This window comes from Saimiri boliviensis, chromosome 17, assembly GCF_048565385.1.
Source record: "Saimiri boliviensis isolate mSaiBol1 chromosome 17, mSaiBol1.pri, whole genome shotgun sequence".
Taxonomy (NCBI): Eukaryota; Metazoa; Chordata; class Mammalia; order Primates; family Cebidae; genus Saimiri; species Saimiri boliviensis.
In genome coordinates this window covers 66,128,921-66,145,767 of record NC_133465.1, presented here as the reverse complement: position 1 = coordinate 66,145,767, position 16,847 = coordinate 66,128,921, and the positions used below count along the sequence as shown (strand labels likewise).

Genomic DNA, 16,847 nt, shown 5'->3' with positions numbered 1-16,847 from the left:
GGGGTGCCACAGCCCAGTCTGATGTCTGTCTCCAGGACCTGTGAGGAGCCGGCCTCCAGCGGTGCCCACATCTGGCCCAATGACATCACCAAGTGGCCGGTGAGTGTCCCTGGCAGGCGTGTCTGGGAAGGTCAGGGACAGGAGACCTGCCCACTGCACAGCCCCACTCCCCTGCCGGTGCCCCTCCCAGCAGATCTGCACAGAGCAGGCCAGGAGCAACCGCACGGGCTTCCTGCACATAGACTGCAAGATCAAGGGCCGCCCCTGCTGCATTGGCACCAAGGGCAGGTGAGCCACCTGGGCCTGTCCTTGGCCCGTCCCGCCGCCCCCCGAGCTGCAGTTTCCTGTGGGCCCTCTGCTCCTCCACCGTCACCACCCACAGCTGCCGGGTCAATGCCCTCCGATAACTGTCCTTCCCTCCCCTGCTCTGGGGCCACCCATGGTGTGAGCTGGAGGAAGGGAGCTTCCTCCAGAGTCGAAGGCCCTGTAAGGGGCATCCCCCTTCCTGCCAGCGATGCCTGCTGTAGCCGGGTTCTGGGCTCTGGGCGAGGTGGGCAGTGGTTATTCCGGGCCCTGATGCCCCCTCTTGCCTCACTGTCGACCCAGCTGTGAGATCACCACCCGGGAATACTGTGAGTTCATGCACGGCTATTTCCACGAGGAAGCGACGCTCTGCTCCCAGGTGAGGCGAGGCCTGGGGTGGTGGAGGAGAGGATGCCGGGGCCGGGGCTCACACACTCCCTCCCAGGCTTCTGGGGCGCTGAGCACCATCCGCCCACCCCCAGGTGCACTGCTTGGACAAGGTGTGTGGGCTGCTGCCCTTCCTCAACCCAGAGGTCCCAGATCAGTTCTATAGGCTCTGGCTGTCTCTCTTCTTACATGCCGGGTAAGAGGCTCCTCACTTGCCTTCCTGCCCTACATCACCTTCAGCCCCTGTTATGGCCACCCAGCCAGACCCCTGGGGAAGGGTTCCTGGGCCTGGGCATGGCCGGCCCAACCCGCGGAAGCCTGCTGCTCCTGAAGGACCTGACTGAAGGCCGCGCCTGGTGTGTCCCTTCCCCAGCGTGGTGCACTGCCTCGTGTCTGTGGTCTTTCAAATGACCATCCTGAGGGACCTGGAAAAGCTGGCCGGCTGGCACCGTATCGCCATCATCTTCATCCTCAGCGGCATCACGGGCAACCTCGCCAGCGCCATCTTCCTCCCGTACCGGGCGGAGGTAAGGACATGGGGGGCGGGACCCTCTTGAGTCTGAAGCCTTTCGTCACATAGGGGGCCAGTCCTGCTCCTGTTCCACCCACCTGGACCTGCCTGAGGGCCATGGGGCCCCTCCTGTGCTGGGCTCCGTGGCAGATGGACGGCTAAGCTGGGGGCTTACTGGCTGGTCCCTTAATCCCAGCGAGAGGGAACAGTGATGCTCCTGAGTCACCCTGTCCCTCCACTGCCTCATTTATCTTCATAACCATGCCCACTGCCTGGCAGTATGCCAGGTATTTGTAGGTCGAGGGGTAGGAAATGGCCCACGTGTGCTGTCAGCAGCCTTCGATCAGTTCCACCTGACTAATCCAGCTTGCTCAGTGTCCGTCCTCTCGCCACCGTGTGTGGCCTGGAATTTGTCTGTCTGTCTTATTGCTGTGACCCACACCAGGGGTGTACACAGTAGGTACTCGGTGTTTGCTGAAGGAATGGACAGAGCGGGCCCAGCTTCGGTCTGGCAGCTCCAACCGACCCCCACCCCTCAGCCTCAGGGGTCCCCAGCGTCTGCCGGGGAGGAACTGATCGATGGGATGACCCAGGGCACCGGCCCGGCCCAGGCCGCCCACCCTTGCCTGAAGCCGCGTCTCCCCTGCCCCGCCCCAGGTGGGACCGGCCGGTTCACAGTTTGGCCTCCTCGCCTGCCTCTTCGTGGAGCTCTTCCAGAGCTGGCCGCTGCTGGAGCGGCCCTGGAAGGCCTTCCTCAACCTCTCGGGCATCGTGCTCTTCCTGTTCGCCTGCGGCCTCCTGCCCTGGATCGACAACATCGCCCACATCTTCGGCTTCCTCAGCGGCCTGCTGCTGGCCTTTGCCTTCCTGCCCTACATCACCTTCGGCACCAGCGACAAGTACCGCAAGCGGGCCCTCATCCTGGTGTCACTGCTGGCCTTCGCCGGCCTCTTCGCTGGCCTGGTGCTCTGGCTGTACATTTACCCCTTTAACTGGCCGTGGATCGAGCACCTCACCTGCTTCCCCTTCACCAGCCGCTTCTGCGAGAAGTACGAGCTGGACCAGGTGCTGCACTGACCCGGGTCCCGCGGCTGCACCACGGCACCGCTGGCACGGGGGCTGCCTGCAAGGGCTGCCCACTGCTGAGTGCCCTGCATGCCAGTGACCCAAGACAGTGCCCGGGCTCTGGACCCGGGCCCCCCGCTGCCAGGCGAGGCTGACTGTGTGCGAGATGGTCGGTTAAGCCGGGTTCTTTGGGGGCGTGAGGCCTGCGTGCTCCTGGCCCAAGCGCCGGCACACCTAAGGCACCTGCCTCTCTGAGTCTCGGGTCCCGGGTCCCGACATCCTCCCGCTCCCTGCTGTGACCATCTCCTGGGGGCAGGCTCCTTTTCTTCCCAGGGTCCTCAGCGCTGCCTGTGGTGCCTTCTCCCCCACTACTACCCAAGCGTGCCCTTGCTGGGGACGTGGCTGTGCCCTTAGTTGCCCCAGGGCTGGGTGCCCACCATGGCCCTTCCTGTTTGTCCTACCTCTGCCCCGTAGCCCATCCGTAAGGCTCTCAGACAGGACATTGCGGGAGAGGCTTTGGCCATAGTCTAGGGGCAGAGAGCAAGCGAGGAGACACAAGCAGACCTCAGGTGAAATGAGCCTGGGCGGAGCCACCCCGAGGCCTGCCCCCAGCAGGTGCTCAAGGCTCATCAGGCCCGTTTTCTACCAGTTTATATCAGTCTTAATTTTTCAAAGGAACGCTAACTTTGTACGGATATCTTATGGATTAAATAATATTCTTTATGGCAGTGTTGTCTTAACGGAGACCTCAGGTAGAAGGACCCTGGGATGTGGGGGTGAGGGATCGCCCATCAGCCCCTCAGAGACTGTGGTGTGGCCCAGTGGACAGCAGAAAACTTGTGGAGCCTCTTCGGGATTTAGTTGGGCCAGAAGCCAGATTGGGTCTTGTGAAGACCTCAGGGGATCCACTTGGGAGGGCTGGTTTGAAGGCCCATGGGGTTCCCATCCCTACCTGCTCAGCCTTGGCTGCAGGGCAGGGAGGGGCTGCCTGGGCCCAGGGGCCGTCTGCCCCAATGGGGATGGTGCTGAGGAGAAGGCAAAGCACTTGTCCTGTCCTGTCACCCTGCCTGGGGACAAGTCCACTCCCTGTGCCTGTGCCTCACCCACCACACCGAAGAGCTGCCCGGGAGGCACGGGGCATGACCCCTTGATTACCATGGCCAGAGGGCCCTGCCCCAGCTTCCCTGCCCCAAGCTGCCTCCACAGCACAGGCCACCTCTGCCCCATCCTGCTCCCCACTGTCCCCACCCCAGGGGCTGAGGGTAAGAAGGGGCATCCATGAGGCTGGGAGAATAAGGACCCCCTGAGCACTGGGCTCCTGTGAGGATCCGCCCTGGTGCCTTTGCCCACCTGCCCAGGGAGGAAAGGCGGCAGGGACCCCACAGCGCCTCCCATTGTCCCCGTTTAACCCAGCCCGGTCTCAGGCACAGAGTTCAGAACACAGGAGATTCAGAAGCCTTGTGGGGACAGATGGGACACACCACTCCAGCTCAGGCCATGAGAAGCCACCCCATCTCTTCTTTATTTAGCCCTGCTCTCTCCACTCTCTGGAAACCGCTGTCTCCATGCTCAGCCAAGCTGAGATGAGCCCAGAGCAGAGAAGGGGATCACGTGGGCAGCCCAGTTCAGCAGCCGCTGCTCCTGCGCAGGAAGGGGTGGTTCCGCAGGGAGCAGTGGAGCTCCGTGAAGGTGAGGGAGCCCACGCTGATGGCGCAGGGACCCACGGCGTGGAAGCCAAACCTCTCGTAGAAGGGTACCAGCACGTCCTCGCACATGAGCACAGCCCGGCGCACAGCCGGCTGGCTGCCCAGGCGGTGCAGGTAGCGCCACAGCAGGATGGGACCCCTGCCCTGCTGCCGGAAGGCTCGGTGCACGGCCAGCACATGCAGGTGGGCTATGTGGCCCCCAGGCCTGTGCAGTGTCAGCGACTCCTGGGGGTGAGCAAGGGACCAGAGCCCCGGTCACCTCTGCTGACGTGGGCTTCCCCCCAGCCACCTACCCAGGTGGGGAGCAGGGTGTCCTCTGGGTGCCTGTAGTCAGGGCTCCCTTCCCAGCCAAGGAGGGCCCCAAATTGGGAGCCATACCCCCAACCCCATGGAGAACACCTGAAGACCCAGAAGGTCTTGCAGCACGTGGTGCTGTTCTCAGAGGTTTCTAATCCCCCACCCCACCTCCCAAGCTATACCAGGCAGCTATACCAGGGAAGGGTCCTGTGGCCTGTACTCTCTCCAGTTCTGGAGGAAGAAATCCCAGCCCCTGGTCTGCCCTCCCCACCATGTGGCTGACCTCTGTCTTCAGAGGCCTCCCCGGAGCTGGGCGTCGCAGCCCCATCCTCACCTGCATGAGTCTCTCCTTGTCCCAGAGCGAGCCGATGATGAAGGCCACGAGGCAGCCCTCCTCGAACCAGCCCAGGGACAGCTCTGGACACAGGGTCAGGAAGTGCCGGATCTCATCCAGGTCCAGGGGGCAGATGCCCAAGACAGAGATGAAGGCTGCGGCAGGAGGCTCGGGTGGGTGACTGGTTCACTGTGCCTCGTGCCCACTGCCCACGGCACCCCGAGTGTCCACTCAGATGCCCCGCTCCCCACAGGAAAATGGGGTTTAGGGCTGCTGTTTTCCCCACTTTCTTGAGCGCACACCTGGTCTGATACTCTGGGACCCAGCCTCCAAGAACAGGAGACTCAAGGGTCTCTTCCCCACAGGATAGCTGGGCCAGAGTGGAGCACCCCTCGACCCTGTGTGTGACCACTCACCTTCACGCTCGATCTCAAAGGCGCTGACAGCGTCCTCCAGAGTGAGGCAGCGAAACTCGCTGGCGGGGAGCGTGTGGCGCCGCTGACAGCTCGGGGACTTGGGGATCCCAGGTGGCTGATGCGGGGCCTTGGGTTTCAGGGGGTTGGTGCTCTGCATGGACATCCTGGCCGCTGCTGCCTCCCTGGGGTGCCCCCGCTTCGGAAGTGGCCTTTTAAGCCGAGGAGAGCCTCCTAGCACCTGTCGGAGAACAGACATGGGTCTGATCTGTACCTCCAGAGAGGCAGGCCACACAGAGTGAGCATCTGGCCTCTTTTGCAGCAAGAACTGGGGCGGAGCCAGCTCCCAAATCAATGGGCACGTTCTCCAGGTCCCTGGTTCCCGAGGCTATTACCAGGGACTGCAAGCATTGGCACTGGCCCCCCACCTTTCCCTCGCAGCCAGAAGGATGCATGGAGGTTTGTGCCCCTTGCAGACCTGCAGACACTGGTCTCAGGGTGCCTTCTGGGTGCTTCTGAGCCCCAGAGATGGTGGGAGGGATGAGCAAAGCTCGGTGGAGCCTGGGGCATCCCAGCCTTACCCTGCTGCCCACAGTGAGAGAAGATACTGGACTTGTGAACCTCCAGTGACCACATCTAATGCAACTGTGTAGTGGGTGGTGCCCGGGTCCCCCACACCACCATTCTCGCGGTTTATCTTACTTGCCCAGAGAGAAGATTACGGTCCTTTGGGTGCAAGATCCTGTGGCGGAGAGCTCTTAGGTAGCCTCAGCCCTTGGTCCTAGAGAAAAAGCTCCTCAATCAAAGTGAGCCCTTAGGGAGCCTCTACTTCCATCCGGATGGCTCAGACTGGACCACACACATGCAGGATTTGTGGTGGGGGGGAGGTTAGAGGGAGTCAGGGGCTGCAAATGGCCTGGGGGATGGGAAGGAGCAGGCAAGGAGGGTGCATAGGACACCCCCTGCCCCACACGTCCAGCTCATCAGACATGTCCCTCTGGTCACTCTTGTCTCCCAAGACACCCCGCAGATCTGCAGTTCTTAGAGGAGGCCATCCCTCCCTCCGCCGTCCGAGACAATAAGCTCTATGAATTCCACTTTTCCCTCCATGTCTACAAGCTCCAAGCAGGGAAGCTCCTGTTCCTGACCGCTGAAGGGTCCTTAAAGGGCACACCTTGCCGTCCAGCTTACACACCATCCTTTGCCCCTTAGTGCCTCTCTCACTGGCACCTGCCCATCCCCCCAATCCCCTGCCGTGACAGCTCCGGCCTCTCCACCCCACCCAGGGACTGGGGTTCCACCTACCTGGACAGTGGAGAGGGCATTCAGTGTTCCCTTCACAAAGCCAGTCGCCCTGGGGGCCTGTCCGCAGGCGCAGGAACCAGAAAAATCTGGGACTCCTGGCTGCGAAGCTGTAGTAGCAGGTGTTACCCGAGCAGCGTGTCGTGCTGTTCTCAGAGACTTCTAATCCCCCCACCCCACCTCCCGAGCTATACCAGGCAGAATGACGCCAGCAGGGCTCTGGCAGCCTCACTCCCTGCCCCTGCCTTGCTGAAGGGAAATATTAGCGCTGGTGCCCTGGGCACAGAAGGGATTACCAGAGGCTGACTGAGGCCCCAGGGTTGGGGAAGAGAGCATGGGGCTAAGCTTTAGGGGTCCAGCTCTAATCCCTGTTCCATCACCGACTGGCTGAGCACCAGCGATCCCCCCACTGTCCCTTGGAGTCTTAGGCAAGCCCACCTCTTCTGTAGGGGAGGTGGTGGGAATTCAAGCTGCCAATTTGTGCACTTTAAGTAAGTTCTACTTCAAGTTTACTTAAATATTCAGGAAGTTGCTCTACCCAACATCTCAACTCCAAAGCTCTCTGACTGCCATTGACCGTGGCTCCACCCATTCCCAGGGCTGCCGGGCCTTGGCACCTGGTGCTGGCGTTCCCTTGGATGCAGGCCCCTCTCCCCTGCCCTCCAGCTCACACCCCATCCTGCGCCCCTTAGCTCTTCTCTAGCTGGCACCTGCCCCGTCCCCCCACACCCCTGCTGCGCTGCCTGCCTGTCTGCCCCACCTAGCAGTGCAGATCTCCTGTCCATCTCGGGCTCCTGGTGGCCCTGGAGGTTGGGTCTCACAGGTGTACTCTTTCAAAACCCCCCAGAGGAAGCTCCTGCTCCTACCCATACGGTTTGGGACACACTTAGCCCCTGACAATGGAGTGTCCCTGTCCCAACGCCCCTGCCCACCCACCACGCACACTCCTCCTGTCTCTGGGTCCCCTCTCTCAGGGCCCTTCCCTGTTCTCTGAGGCCCACCTGCCTGCTAGAAGGGACCCTCCACAGATCTCTCAGGACCAACCAGAGACCTCCTGGGGCTTGGCCTGGCAGTGTGATCATGTCCAAGACCTCAGCTTGGCACCCCCACCTTCAACCCCCAGGGTCTCCCCAAAGGCCTCTGACGTGTCCCTTCGTAGACTGTGGCTCCATTGCACCCCCTGGTGGCCAATTCTAATCACAGCCACTTGGCGATGACTCAGAAGGCGATGTCCGCTGTCGAATCAGCCTTTTTAAAAATTTATTTATAAAGACAGGGTTTCACCATGTTGGCCAGGCTGGTCTTGAACTCCTAACCTCAGGTGATCCACCCACCTCGGCCTCTCAAAGTGCTGAGATTACAGGCGTGAGCCACCATGCCCAGCCGAATTGGCCTCTTTTTTCTGACTTCCACAGGCCCTGTTCCTTCTGGACAACACCCTAGAGGTCTAGATAAGTGGAACCTCAGGGAACAGGATGAGGCAGTAAGGCGGGCACAGTGGCTCACTCCTGTAATCCCAGCACTTTGGGAGACGAAGGCAGGAGGATGGCTTGAGCCCGAGAGGTCAAGGCTGCAGTAAGCCAAGACTGCACCACTGAACTCCAACCTGGGTGACAGACTGAGTGAGACCCTGTCTCAAAACATATATGTATTTTTTGAGATGGAGTCTCTCTTTCTGTCGCCCAGGCTGGAGGCAGTGGCATGATCCCAGCTCTCTGCAACCTCTGCCTACCGGGTTCAAGCGATTCTCCTGCCTCAGCCTCCTGGGTAGCTGGGACTACAGGCACCCGCCACAGGATGTGCCACCATATCCAGCTTTTGTTTTTGTATTTTTAAAATTTTTCTTAGAAGTGTCAAGTTGTTGGAAAGAATTTTTTTTCTATTTTTAGTAGAAACGGGGTTTCACCATGTTGGCCAGGCTGGTCTCGAACTCCTGACTCCAGATGATCCGCCTGCCTTGGCCTCCCAAAGTGCTGAGATTACAGGCATGAGCCACCGTGCCCGGCCTAAAAATATATATATTTTTAAAGATGAAGTGGTATGTTAAATGTGGCGAAGCTGGGAAGTTCAAACCTTGTGGGACAGGGGAGGAGACAAAAGGGGAGGGCAGGGTGATGGCTGGAACCTTTGTCCTGGTCATCAAGAAGAAAACCACACACCACTACCAATGAGAAGAAAATGAGAAGGGTAAGGGGCCCACAGGGTGATGGCAACAGAGGGGAAATCCCTGGTGTTGAGCATGCGACTCACACCTGTAATCCCAGCACTTTGGGAGGCCAAGGCAGGAGGATCACTTGAGCCCAGGAGTTTGAGACCAGCCTGGCCAAATAGCAAAAAAATGTAAAAATCGGCCAAGCATGGTGGCACACACCTGTAGCCCAGCTACTTGGGAGGCTGAGGTCGGAAGATCACTTGAGCCTAGGAGGTTGAGGCTGCAGTGACTGCGCCACTGCACTCCAGCCTGGGTGACTGAGCAAGATGTTGTCTCAGAAAAAAAACAAAACTCCTGACCTCAGGTGATCTGCCCACCTCATCCCAAAGTGCTGGGATTATAGGCATGAGCCACTGCGGCCAGCCAATAAAGCCTATTTTAAAAAATCAATGTTCCCTTCTAAAAATGTGTGGATAAACAAATAGTGGCATATGCATGTGAAGGGTTACTTAGCCGTTAAGAGGAAAGAAGTATTAATATAAGCTGCAACCTGGATGCGCCTCAGAAACATTACGCTCTGTGAAAAAAGACTAATAACAGGTCATATACTGGCCAGGTGCAGGGGCTCACACCTATAATCCCAGCACTTTGGGAGGCAGAGGCAGGAGGATCACTTGAGGCCAAGTTTGAGACCAGGCTGGCCAACATGGCAAAACCTCGTCTCTACTAAAAATACAAAAAAATTTGCCAGGCGTGGAGGTGAGCACCTGTAGTCCCAGCTACTCAGAAGGCAGAGGCAGGAGAATCACTTGAACGTGTGAGATGGAGGTTCCAGTGAGCCAAGAGGGCACCACAGCACTCCAGCCTGGGCAACAGAGTAAGACTCCGTCTTGAAAAAAGAAAGGTCACATATTGTGTGATTCCTCTTACATGAAATATACAGAATAGGGCTGGTTATGGTGACTCACGCCTGTAATCCCAGCACTTTGGGAGGCCCAGGCGGGTGGTCAGGAGTTTAAGACCAACCTGGCCAACATGGTGAAATCCCGTCTCTACTAAAAATACAAAAATCAGCTGGGCGTGGTGGCGGGTGCCTGTAATCCCAGCTACTTGGAAGGCTGAGACAGGAGAATCACTTGAACCCAGGAGGTGGAGGTTGCAGGGAGCTGAGATCTCACTACTGCACTCTAACCTGGGCAATAGAGTAAAACTTCACCATCTCAAAAAAAGAAAAACAAAAGTGAATGTCCTAAGGATTGTGACCCAAGACTTTGTCTAATCTTGCACTTGCATTTTCTCTGGGAAATTTTACTCATATATCTTTCATTTTTTTTGGTAGAGATGCCATGTTGCCCAGTCTGGTCTCAAACTCCTCAAGTGATTCTCCCACCTCAGCCTCCCAAAATGTTGGGATTACAGGTGTGAACCACCACACCCTGACTATATATTTTTTTAATTTATTTTGAAGGGTTAATAGATTTATATGATTCGAAAATCAAATGTATTTTCTGAGAAGTTTTACTCGCATCCTATTCCCATATTTTCTGCACTTTCTTACATAAAAGACAGCATACCTCATCCACTGTTCTGCACCTTGCTTTTTTTTTTTTTTTTTTTTTTTTTTTTTGAGTTGGAGTCTCAGTCTGTCACTAGGCTGGAGAGTGTGCAGTGGCATGATCTCGGCTCACTGCAACCTCTGCCTCCCGGGTTCAAGCGATTCTCCTGCCTCAGCCTCCTGAGTAGCTGGGACTACAGGTGCGTGCCACCATGCCCAGCTAATTTTTGTATTTTTAGTTGAGATAGGGTTTCACTATGTTGGCCAGGATAGTCTCAATCTCTTGACCTCGTGATCCACCCACCTCAGCCTCCCAAAGCGCTGGGATTATAGGCGTGAGCCACTGTGCCCCGCCCCTTGCTTTTGCTTTTTTTTTTTTTTTTTTTTTTAAATCTAACGTATATCCTGGAAATCACTCCAAATCAGTGCACAGAGAGCATCCTCCTCCTTTTCTGCAGCAAAAGTACAGTATTCCATTAACTGGCCCCTTCTAGATAGACTCCTGGACTGCTTCCAATCTTTTCCTGTTTCAAAAAGGTATAATCATATTTCTACCACATTTTAAGTCTGTACACGTGTGTCTTTAAGGCATAGATTTCCAGGAGAATTGCTGGGTCAACAGGCAAAGCCATTTGTACTTTCCTGAGCTGTTGCTAAATTGTCTTTTCTGGGGGTTGTGCCATTTTCCACGCTATCGGCATGGCCGAGCCTTGCTTTGCTACACCGTCTCTGTGCTAACCCCCTCGCCTGTGCCTCAGACTTATACATCCAACTGTCCCGGGTCCTCTTCCACTTGCAGTATTAGGTCTAAAGTCCTTGCAGCATGTACACTTCAAATCTATCTCTGACCCAGCCTTTCCCTCTCCATCGCCACCTCCCACTACCCCAGACACACACATTCACCTGGACTCCAGACACATGGAGGCCCGAATTCCCTCATCTTTCTTCTGTCTACACTGCTGTCACTCCAGCACTGTCCACATGGCAACACTACTTGGCTGAAGGGTCTGTTTTACCCTGAAGTTGCCTTTGATCTTGTAGGTGAAACTGACCAATCTTCCTTTTTTTTTTGAGAAGGAGTCTCTCATTCTGTCACTAAGGCTAGAGAGCAATAGTGAGATCTCTGCTCACTGCAATCTCCACCTTCCAGGTTGAAGCATTTCTCCTGCTTCAGCCTCCTGAGTAGCTGGGATAAGAGGCATATGTCACCACACTCAGCTAATTTTTTTTTTTTTTTTTTTTTTTTTTTTGAGACAGAGTTACTCTGTTACCCAGGCTGGAGTGCCGTGGTGTGATCTCAGCTCACAACAACCTCTGCCTCCTGGGTTCAAGTGATTCTCCTGCCTCAGCCTCCTGAGTAGCTGGGACTACAGGTGCTTGCCACCATGCCTGGCTACTTTTTGTATTTTTTAGTAGAGACAGGGTTTCACCTTATTGGCCAGGCTGGTCTTGAACTCTTGACCTCATGATCCACCCACCTCAGTCTCCCAAAGTGCTGGGATTACAGAGTGAGCAACCACGCCCAGCCTCACACCTGGCTAAGTTTTGTATTTTTAGTAGAGACGGGGTTTCACCATGTTGGCCAGGCTGGTCTTGAACTCCTGACCTCAGGGGATCCACCCACCTTGGCCTCCCAAAGTGCTAGGATTACAGACGTGAGCCACCGCGCCCAGCCCCAATCTTCCTTTGTAATTTCCATGCCACCTGCATTGCCTCTGTGGCCATTTTAGTCCCTGTAACATTTTATGGAATTTATTAATGTCCATATCTTTCTCCCCTTAGAGAACCATCAACTCTTTGAAGGCAGCAATGATACAGTAGGTTAGGAAGTATCCCCCCAAACCCCCAATTCTTGTCCATCTAGAACCTTAGAATGTGACCTAACTTGGAATTAAAGTCTTTGCAGATATAATTAAAGTAAGTATCTCAAGATGAGATAATTCTGGAGTAGGATGGGCCCTATATCCAATAACTGGAGTTTTTACAAGACAAAAGTCAAGGGGATTTGAGACTAGCACACAGGGAGGCCACGTGAAGATGGGGCAGAGGCTGGAGGGATGCAGCCACAAGCCAGGGAACACCAAGGACTGAGGGAGCCCCAGAAGCTGGACAGGCAAGGAAAGCACCCACCCCAGAGACCCTCCTCTCTTCTCCTTCCTCCTTCCCTCTCTCTTCCTCCTCCAGAAGGAACTGACCCTGTCAACACCTTGACTTTGAACTTGCGGCCTCTGGAACTAGGACAGAATACATTTCTGTTGTTGTTGCTTCATTGTCTTGTTGTTTTGAGACCACTCCAGCCTGGGTGGCAGGGTCTTGCTCTGCCACCCAGGCTGCAGTGCAGTGGCATGATCACAGCTCACTGCAGCCTCGACATCCGAGGCTCAGGTGATCCTCCCACTTCAGCCTCCTGGGTGGCTGGGATTACAGGTGCACACCACCACACCTGGCTAAGTTTTGTAATTTTTGTACAGACAGGGGTTTCACCATGTTGTCTAGGTTGGTCTCGAACTCCTGAGTTCCAGCGATTCTCTTGCCTCGGCCTCCCAAAGTGCTGGGATTAGAGGCATGAGCCACCATGTCCAGCCATTTCTGTGGTTTAAAGTCATCCAGTTCCTGGTCATCTGTTCCAGCAACCCGGGGAAACATGCAGATGTCATCTTCCCCCTGTCTGTAGCTACTTTTGCCCATCAGGTTAGCAGCTGTCTAGAGCAGGCGTCCCCAAACTACGGCCCATGGCCGCATGCGGCCCCCTGAGGCCATTTATCCGGCCCCCCGCTGCACTTCAGGAAGGGGCACCTCTTTCGTTGGTTGTCAGTGAGAGGAGCACAGTATGTGGCGGCCCTCCAACGGTCTGAGGGACAGTGAACTGGCCCCCTGTGTAAAAAGTTTGGGGACGCCTGGTCTAGAGTGACTGAACAGGTATGATTTGCCGGGCAAAGGATATATTCTCCTCTCCATCCCTAAGATCCATCTGAGAGGCAGTCACCAGAGATGTTGCCAGCACTCTAACTGCAGAATCAGGATAAGACTGAGCATCTTATACACAGTCAGTGCAATCGGGGTCCCTGGTTTGAGGGTGGTCTCAGAGGTGCTTCTTTTTAGACTCCTGCTGACAGCTTTGCTCTTTGTGCTCCAGCAGCAGCTCCCTTGAAAGTCCTGTATCCACAACTCTCCCACCCTGACTCCCTGCCTAGGGTACACCATGCCACCCTGCCTCTGACTGTCTTTCTCCCCTGCACTGACTGCCCCAACAGCCCTCCAGCCCCCGGTCCTTACACTTACTCCATTCCCATACCTCTCAGACACTTGAGATGTTGCATCTACTGCTTTTTTTTTCTTCTTCCTTTCTTTCTTGCTTGCTTTTTTCTTTTTCTTTTTTTTTTTTTTTTTGATGGAGTCTCACTGTGTCACCCAGGCTGGAGTGCAGTGGTGCAATCTCAGCTCACCAACCTCTACTTCCCAGGTTCAAGCAATATTCCTGCCTCAGCCTCCCAAGTAGCTGGGATTACAGGTGCCCACCACCCCACCTGGCTAGCTTTTGCATTTTTAGTAGAGGCAGGGTTTTACCATATTGGCCAGGCTGGTCTCAAACTCCTGACCTCAACTTCTATCCACCCTCCTCATCCTCCCGAAGTGCTTGCTGGGATTACAGCTGTGAGCCACCACACCTGGTCCACTGGTGATTTCTTTCCACTCTTATCCCATCTCTGTTCACCACTGGTAAAGTTTGCACAGCTCTGTTGCTGCAGCATGCCGGGGCCATCCACATCAAGCCTCCCACTAATAACAGGGTCCTCATTCGCAGGCATATGATCCAACTCCAAAACCCCCTCTAGAGTCCGTTTCCCAGGACCACGCCTGGCATCAATTGTTATGTAGGTCAGATTCCCCAGGAAATAGACTTTAAGACTCTGAGACTTACAAGAGGAGTTTGCTGGGGCAAGCTCTCAGGACCACACAGCTGTGAGAGAGTAAAGTAACCAGAGTGGGTGGAGGAAGGATTTCCTGCAATGCGGAGGTTAACCGCAGCAGAGGCCTCTGCTGATCCCAGAGGGAGCTTGGAAGCAGGGCTGGCCCTTCACCCACATCCTGAGTGAAGGCAAGAGGGCCAGGCTCTGTGCCCCCTACAGACAGTCAGTGGATGGGTGAGGCCCCTTCTTTCAGCCAAAGGCAGTGCTTGGAGAGGGATGGGATGGGGAGGTGCACCCCAGCATCCACTACACACCTGTCCCCCCAAGAGGCTTATGCCCCCCTGGAAAACAGAGGCTGGGTTGAGAGTGTGGCACCATGCCACCCACAGAGCAGGTGCCTATCAGCTAGGGGGCAAAATTTTCTGTTGTTTTGTTTTGTTTTGTTTTGTTTTGTTTTGTTTTGTTTTGTTTTGAGATAGAGTCCCATTCTGTTGCCCAGGCTGGAGTGCAGTGGTGTGATCTCGGCTCACGGCAACCTCTGCCTCCCAGGTTCAAGCAACTCTCCTGCCTCAGCCTCCTGAGGAGCTGGGATTACAGGTGCATGCTGCCATGACTGGCTATTTTTTTACTTTTAGTATAGACGGGGTTTCACCATGTTGGCCAGGCTACTCTTGAACTCCTGACCTCAAGTGATCTGCCTGCCTCAGCCTCCCAAAGTGCTGGGATTACAGGCCTAAGCCACCATGCCCAGCCCAGAGTCTTCTGTTGAGGAGGGTGGCACTTAGGGCTGAGTGGGACCCTGCCTTATTTGAGGCTCCATATCTGCCGTACTAGAAAGGCATTTACCTCAGGAACCTTCCAGACCATTCTGGAATGGAGGCATTAAAGGCAGGGGGGGATTGCCCCCTCCTGGACAAAGAAGGGATCTATGCCTCCCTGAGCAATGGAGCCACACTACCCAATAGTAAGATGTGTGAGCCCCACATGTGATTTTAAATGTCCTAGTAGCCACATTTTGAAAAGCCAAAAGAGGCTGGTGCAGTGACTCATACCTGTAGTCCCGGCACTTTGGGAGGCCAAGGCAGGAGGATCGCTTGAGCCCATGTAGTGAGACCCTATCTCCATTTTTTTTTTTTTAAATAAAAAAGTTTTTTAAAAGGCAAGGCACGGTGGCTCATGCATATAATCCCAGCACTTTGGGAGGCCAAGGCAAGCGGACCCCCTGAGGTCAGGAGTTTAAGACCATCCTGGCCAACCAAAACCGAGTCTCTACTAAAAATACAAAAATTAGCCGGGTGTGGTGGTGGACGTTTGTAATCCCAGCTACTCAGAAGGCTGAGGCCCAAGAATTGCTCGAACCTGGGATGCAGGGGTTGTGGTGAGCCGAGATCCTGCCAGGGCACTCCTGCCTGGGCAACAGAGAGAGACTCCATCTCAAAAAAAAAAAGAAAAAGAAAAAGAAAGGAAAGGAAACAAAAAAAAGACTGAGGCTGGAGTGCAGAACACGACATGCTGGATGCAGAGGGGGAAGGGAACTTGGAAGGATCAGATCAGTTTACGAAAGGCCACATGCACCTTTTTGGGTGGACCCTGGGAAGCCACAGAAAGATGTAAAGTCAAGACTCCAATGACCGTGTTTGCATTTTCAGTCACCCTGGGAACAAGGCAGCAGATGGATTAGATGGCCTGGGGCCTGGTGAGGGGACTGTAGCCGAGGTCTAGGCAAGAGATAGAGATGAACTCATAACAAAAGCTCACGTTATCAGGCCTGCCATTGTGCAGTCACTGGGCAAAGCACGTTAGATTCAGTTGGTAAGTTACAGTCTCTACAGTCCTATGAAGTAGGTACTATTATTATTCCCACCTTACAGAAAGGAAACTGAGGCTTAGAGAAGTAAAATAACTTGTCCAGGGTCATATAGTGACCAGTAGCAGCACAGCTTCAAACCCAGGTCCCTGTGACTCCGGAAGCTCACTCTCTGCCGCTGTACCTCCCACCTCCCCACCTCTCCATGGATCTGCCCCCACCTGGTGGAGCAGCTCTGGACAGAAAAGGTGTGAAAAGGTAGTGGAAGGGCCAAGACCCAGGCTTTGATTGCATGTAGAGCTTAAGAGTGAGGGCTGGCCCTCAGGTGGCCAACTAGGTACCCAGGTAGGTGATACTGCCATCGATCAGGATGAGGACTCTGGGAGAAGAAACTATTCGGGGAAAAGATGATGGGTCTACTTTGTACCTATGACTGGTCACATCCAGGACACACCCATGAGTCTGGAGCTGTGGGAGGTGGCAGTGGCATATTATTCTTGAAGCTAATCCAGCAGATTCACTGTGCCTCGCCCTGTATCTTCAGGAAGGAGGGAAACAGGATGAGCCTGGTGATCCTGGGCTGTCACCATTGCTCAAACTTTTCACGGTTGCCCCAGCACAAAGTGTTTTGCCCAGTGGATTGCAACCCATCCTCACAGCAGGAGTGAGACTGGCCAGGGGTCAGCTGGGCTGGGTCCTGATCCTGACTGTACTGCAGAGTAACCTTGGGCAAGTCCCATAGTTCTCTCAGGGCACCTGTGCAAGGAGCAGGTGAGGCTCCAGGAGCAAGAAGGGCCCCTTTTCACTCCAAAAGCCTTGGGCAGCATTCAGCTGGAGCCTCAGAGGTATTTCTTCAGCCAGCCACACGAGGGTGGACTCCCCAAGGCAGCTCACCTCCCACACCACCCCCCAGCTGAAGTCCCCAGTGCCTAAAGCACCCTAGCGCCCCCAAACACCCACTCCAGGGTGGAAGGAGCTCTTTGAGCTAGCCTGAAATCACTTGCACAGCCATGGAGAGGTCAAGTAGGTTCCCACAGAGGGCAGTGTTGGGCCCCGAGCACGCCATGTGGGTCCAGAGAGGTGCCCCAGTGGCTCCTAAAGATA

The 16,847-nt window shown here is 55.3% G+C and overlaps 2 protein-coding genes across 6 annotated transcripts in view; one reads left to right on the top strand and one right to left on the bottom strand.

The window, feature by feature from the left end:
- The window catches only part of RHBDF2 (rhomboid 5 homolog 2), a 29,768-nt gene extending 26,774 nt beyond the window's left edge, over nucleotides 1-2,994 (top strand). For all 4 annotated transcript variants that reach the window (XM_039476568.2, XM_074388997.1, XM_039476569.2 and 1 more), the window contains 6 exons: nucleotides 36-99; nucleotides 194-288; nucleotides 607-682; nucleotides 786-886; nucleotides 1,064-1,217; nucleotides 1,859-2,994. In XM_039476568.2, coding sequence (XP_039332502.1) covers nucleotides 36-99; nucleotides 194-288; nucleotides 607-682; nucleotides 786-886; nucleotides 1,064-1,217; nucleotides 1,859-2,278 — 910 coding nt within the window. In that variant the 3' untranslated portion in view covers nucleotides 2,279-2,994. The remainder of the gene's footprint in view (nucleotides 1-35; nucleotides 100-193; nucleotides 289-606; nucleotides 683-785; nucleotides 887-1,063; nucleotides 1,218-1,858) is intronic.
- A 772-nt stretch (nucleotides 2,995-3,766) lies between these two features.
- AANAT (aralkylamine N-acetyltransferase) lies at nucleotides 3,767-6,853 on the bottom strand. 2 transcript variants are annotated; one of them, XM_010342240.3, is made up of 5 exons: nucleotides 6,322-6,853; nucleotides 5,719-5,797; nucleotides 5,020-5,257; nucleotides 4,604-4,758; nucleotides 3,767-4,197 (listed from the first exon to the last, which is right to left on the bottom strand). In XM_010342240.3, the coding sequence occupies exons 3-5, from the start codon at nucleotides 5,180-5,182 to the stop codon at nucleotides 3,892-3,894; spliced, it is 624 nt and encodes a 207-aa protein (XP_010340542.1). In that variant the 5' UTR covers nucleotides 5,183-5,257; nucleotides 5,719-5,797; nucleotides 6,322-6,853; the 3' UTR covers nucleotides 3,767-3,891. The 2 variants fall into 2 exon arrangements, with proteins under 2 accessions (XP_010340542.1, NP_001266914.1); NM_001279985.1 differs by lacking the exons at nucleotides 5,719-5,797; nucleotides 6,322-6,853 and having other exon boundaries at nucleotides 3,892-4,197; nucleotides 5,020-5,182.
- Nucleotides 6,854-16,847: the final 9,994 nt, after the last annotated feature.

Bases quoted from the DNA above. Each gene is read 5' to 3' on its own strand.
- AANAT (XM_010342240.3), bottom strand. From the start codon at position 5,182: ATGTCCATGCAGAGCACCAACCCCCTGAAACCCAAGGCCCCGCATCAG. The intron at 4,759-5,019 runs GTGAGTGGTCAC...CTCCTGCCGCAG, and splicing joins CTTTGAGATCGAGCGTGAAG to CCTTCATCTCTGTCTTGGGC. The intron at 4,198-4,603 runs GTGAGGATGGGG...GCTCACCCCCAG, and splicing joins ACAAGGAGAGACTCATGCAG to GAGTCGCTGACACTGCACAG.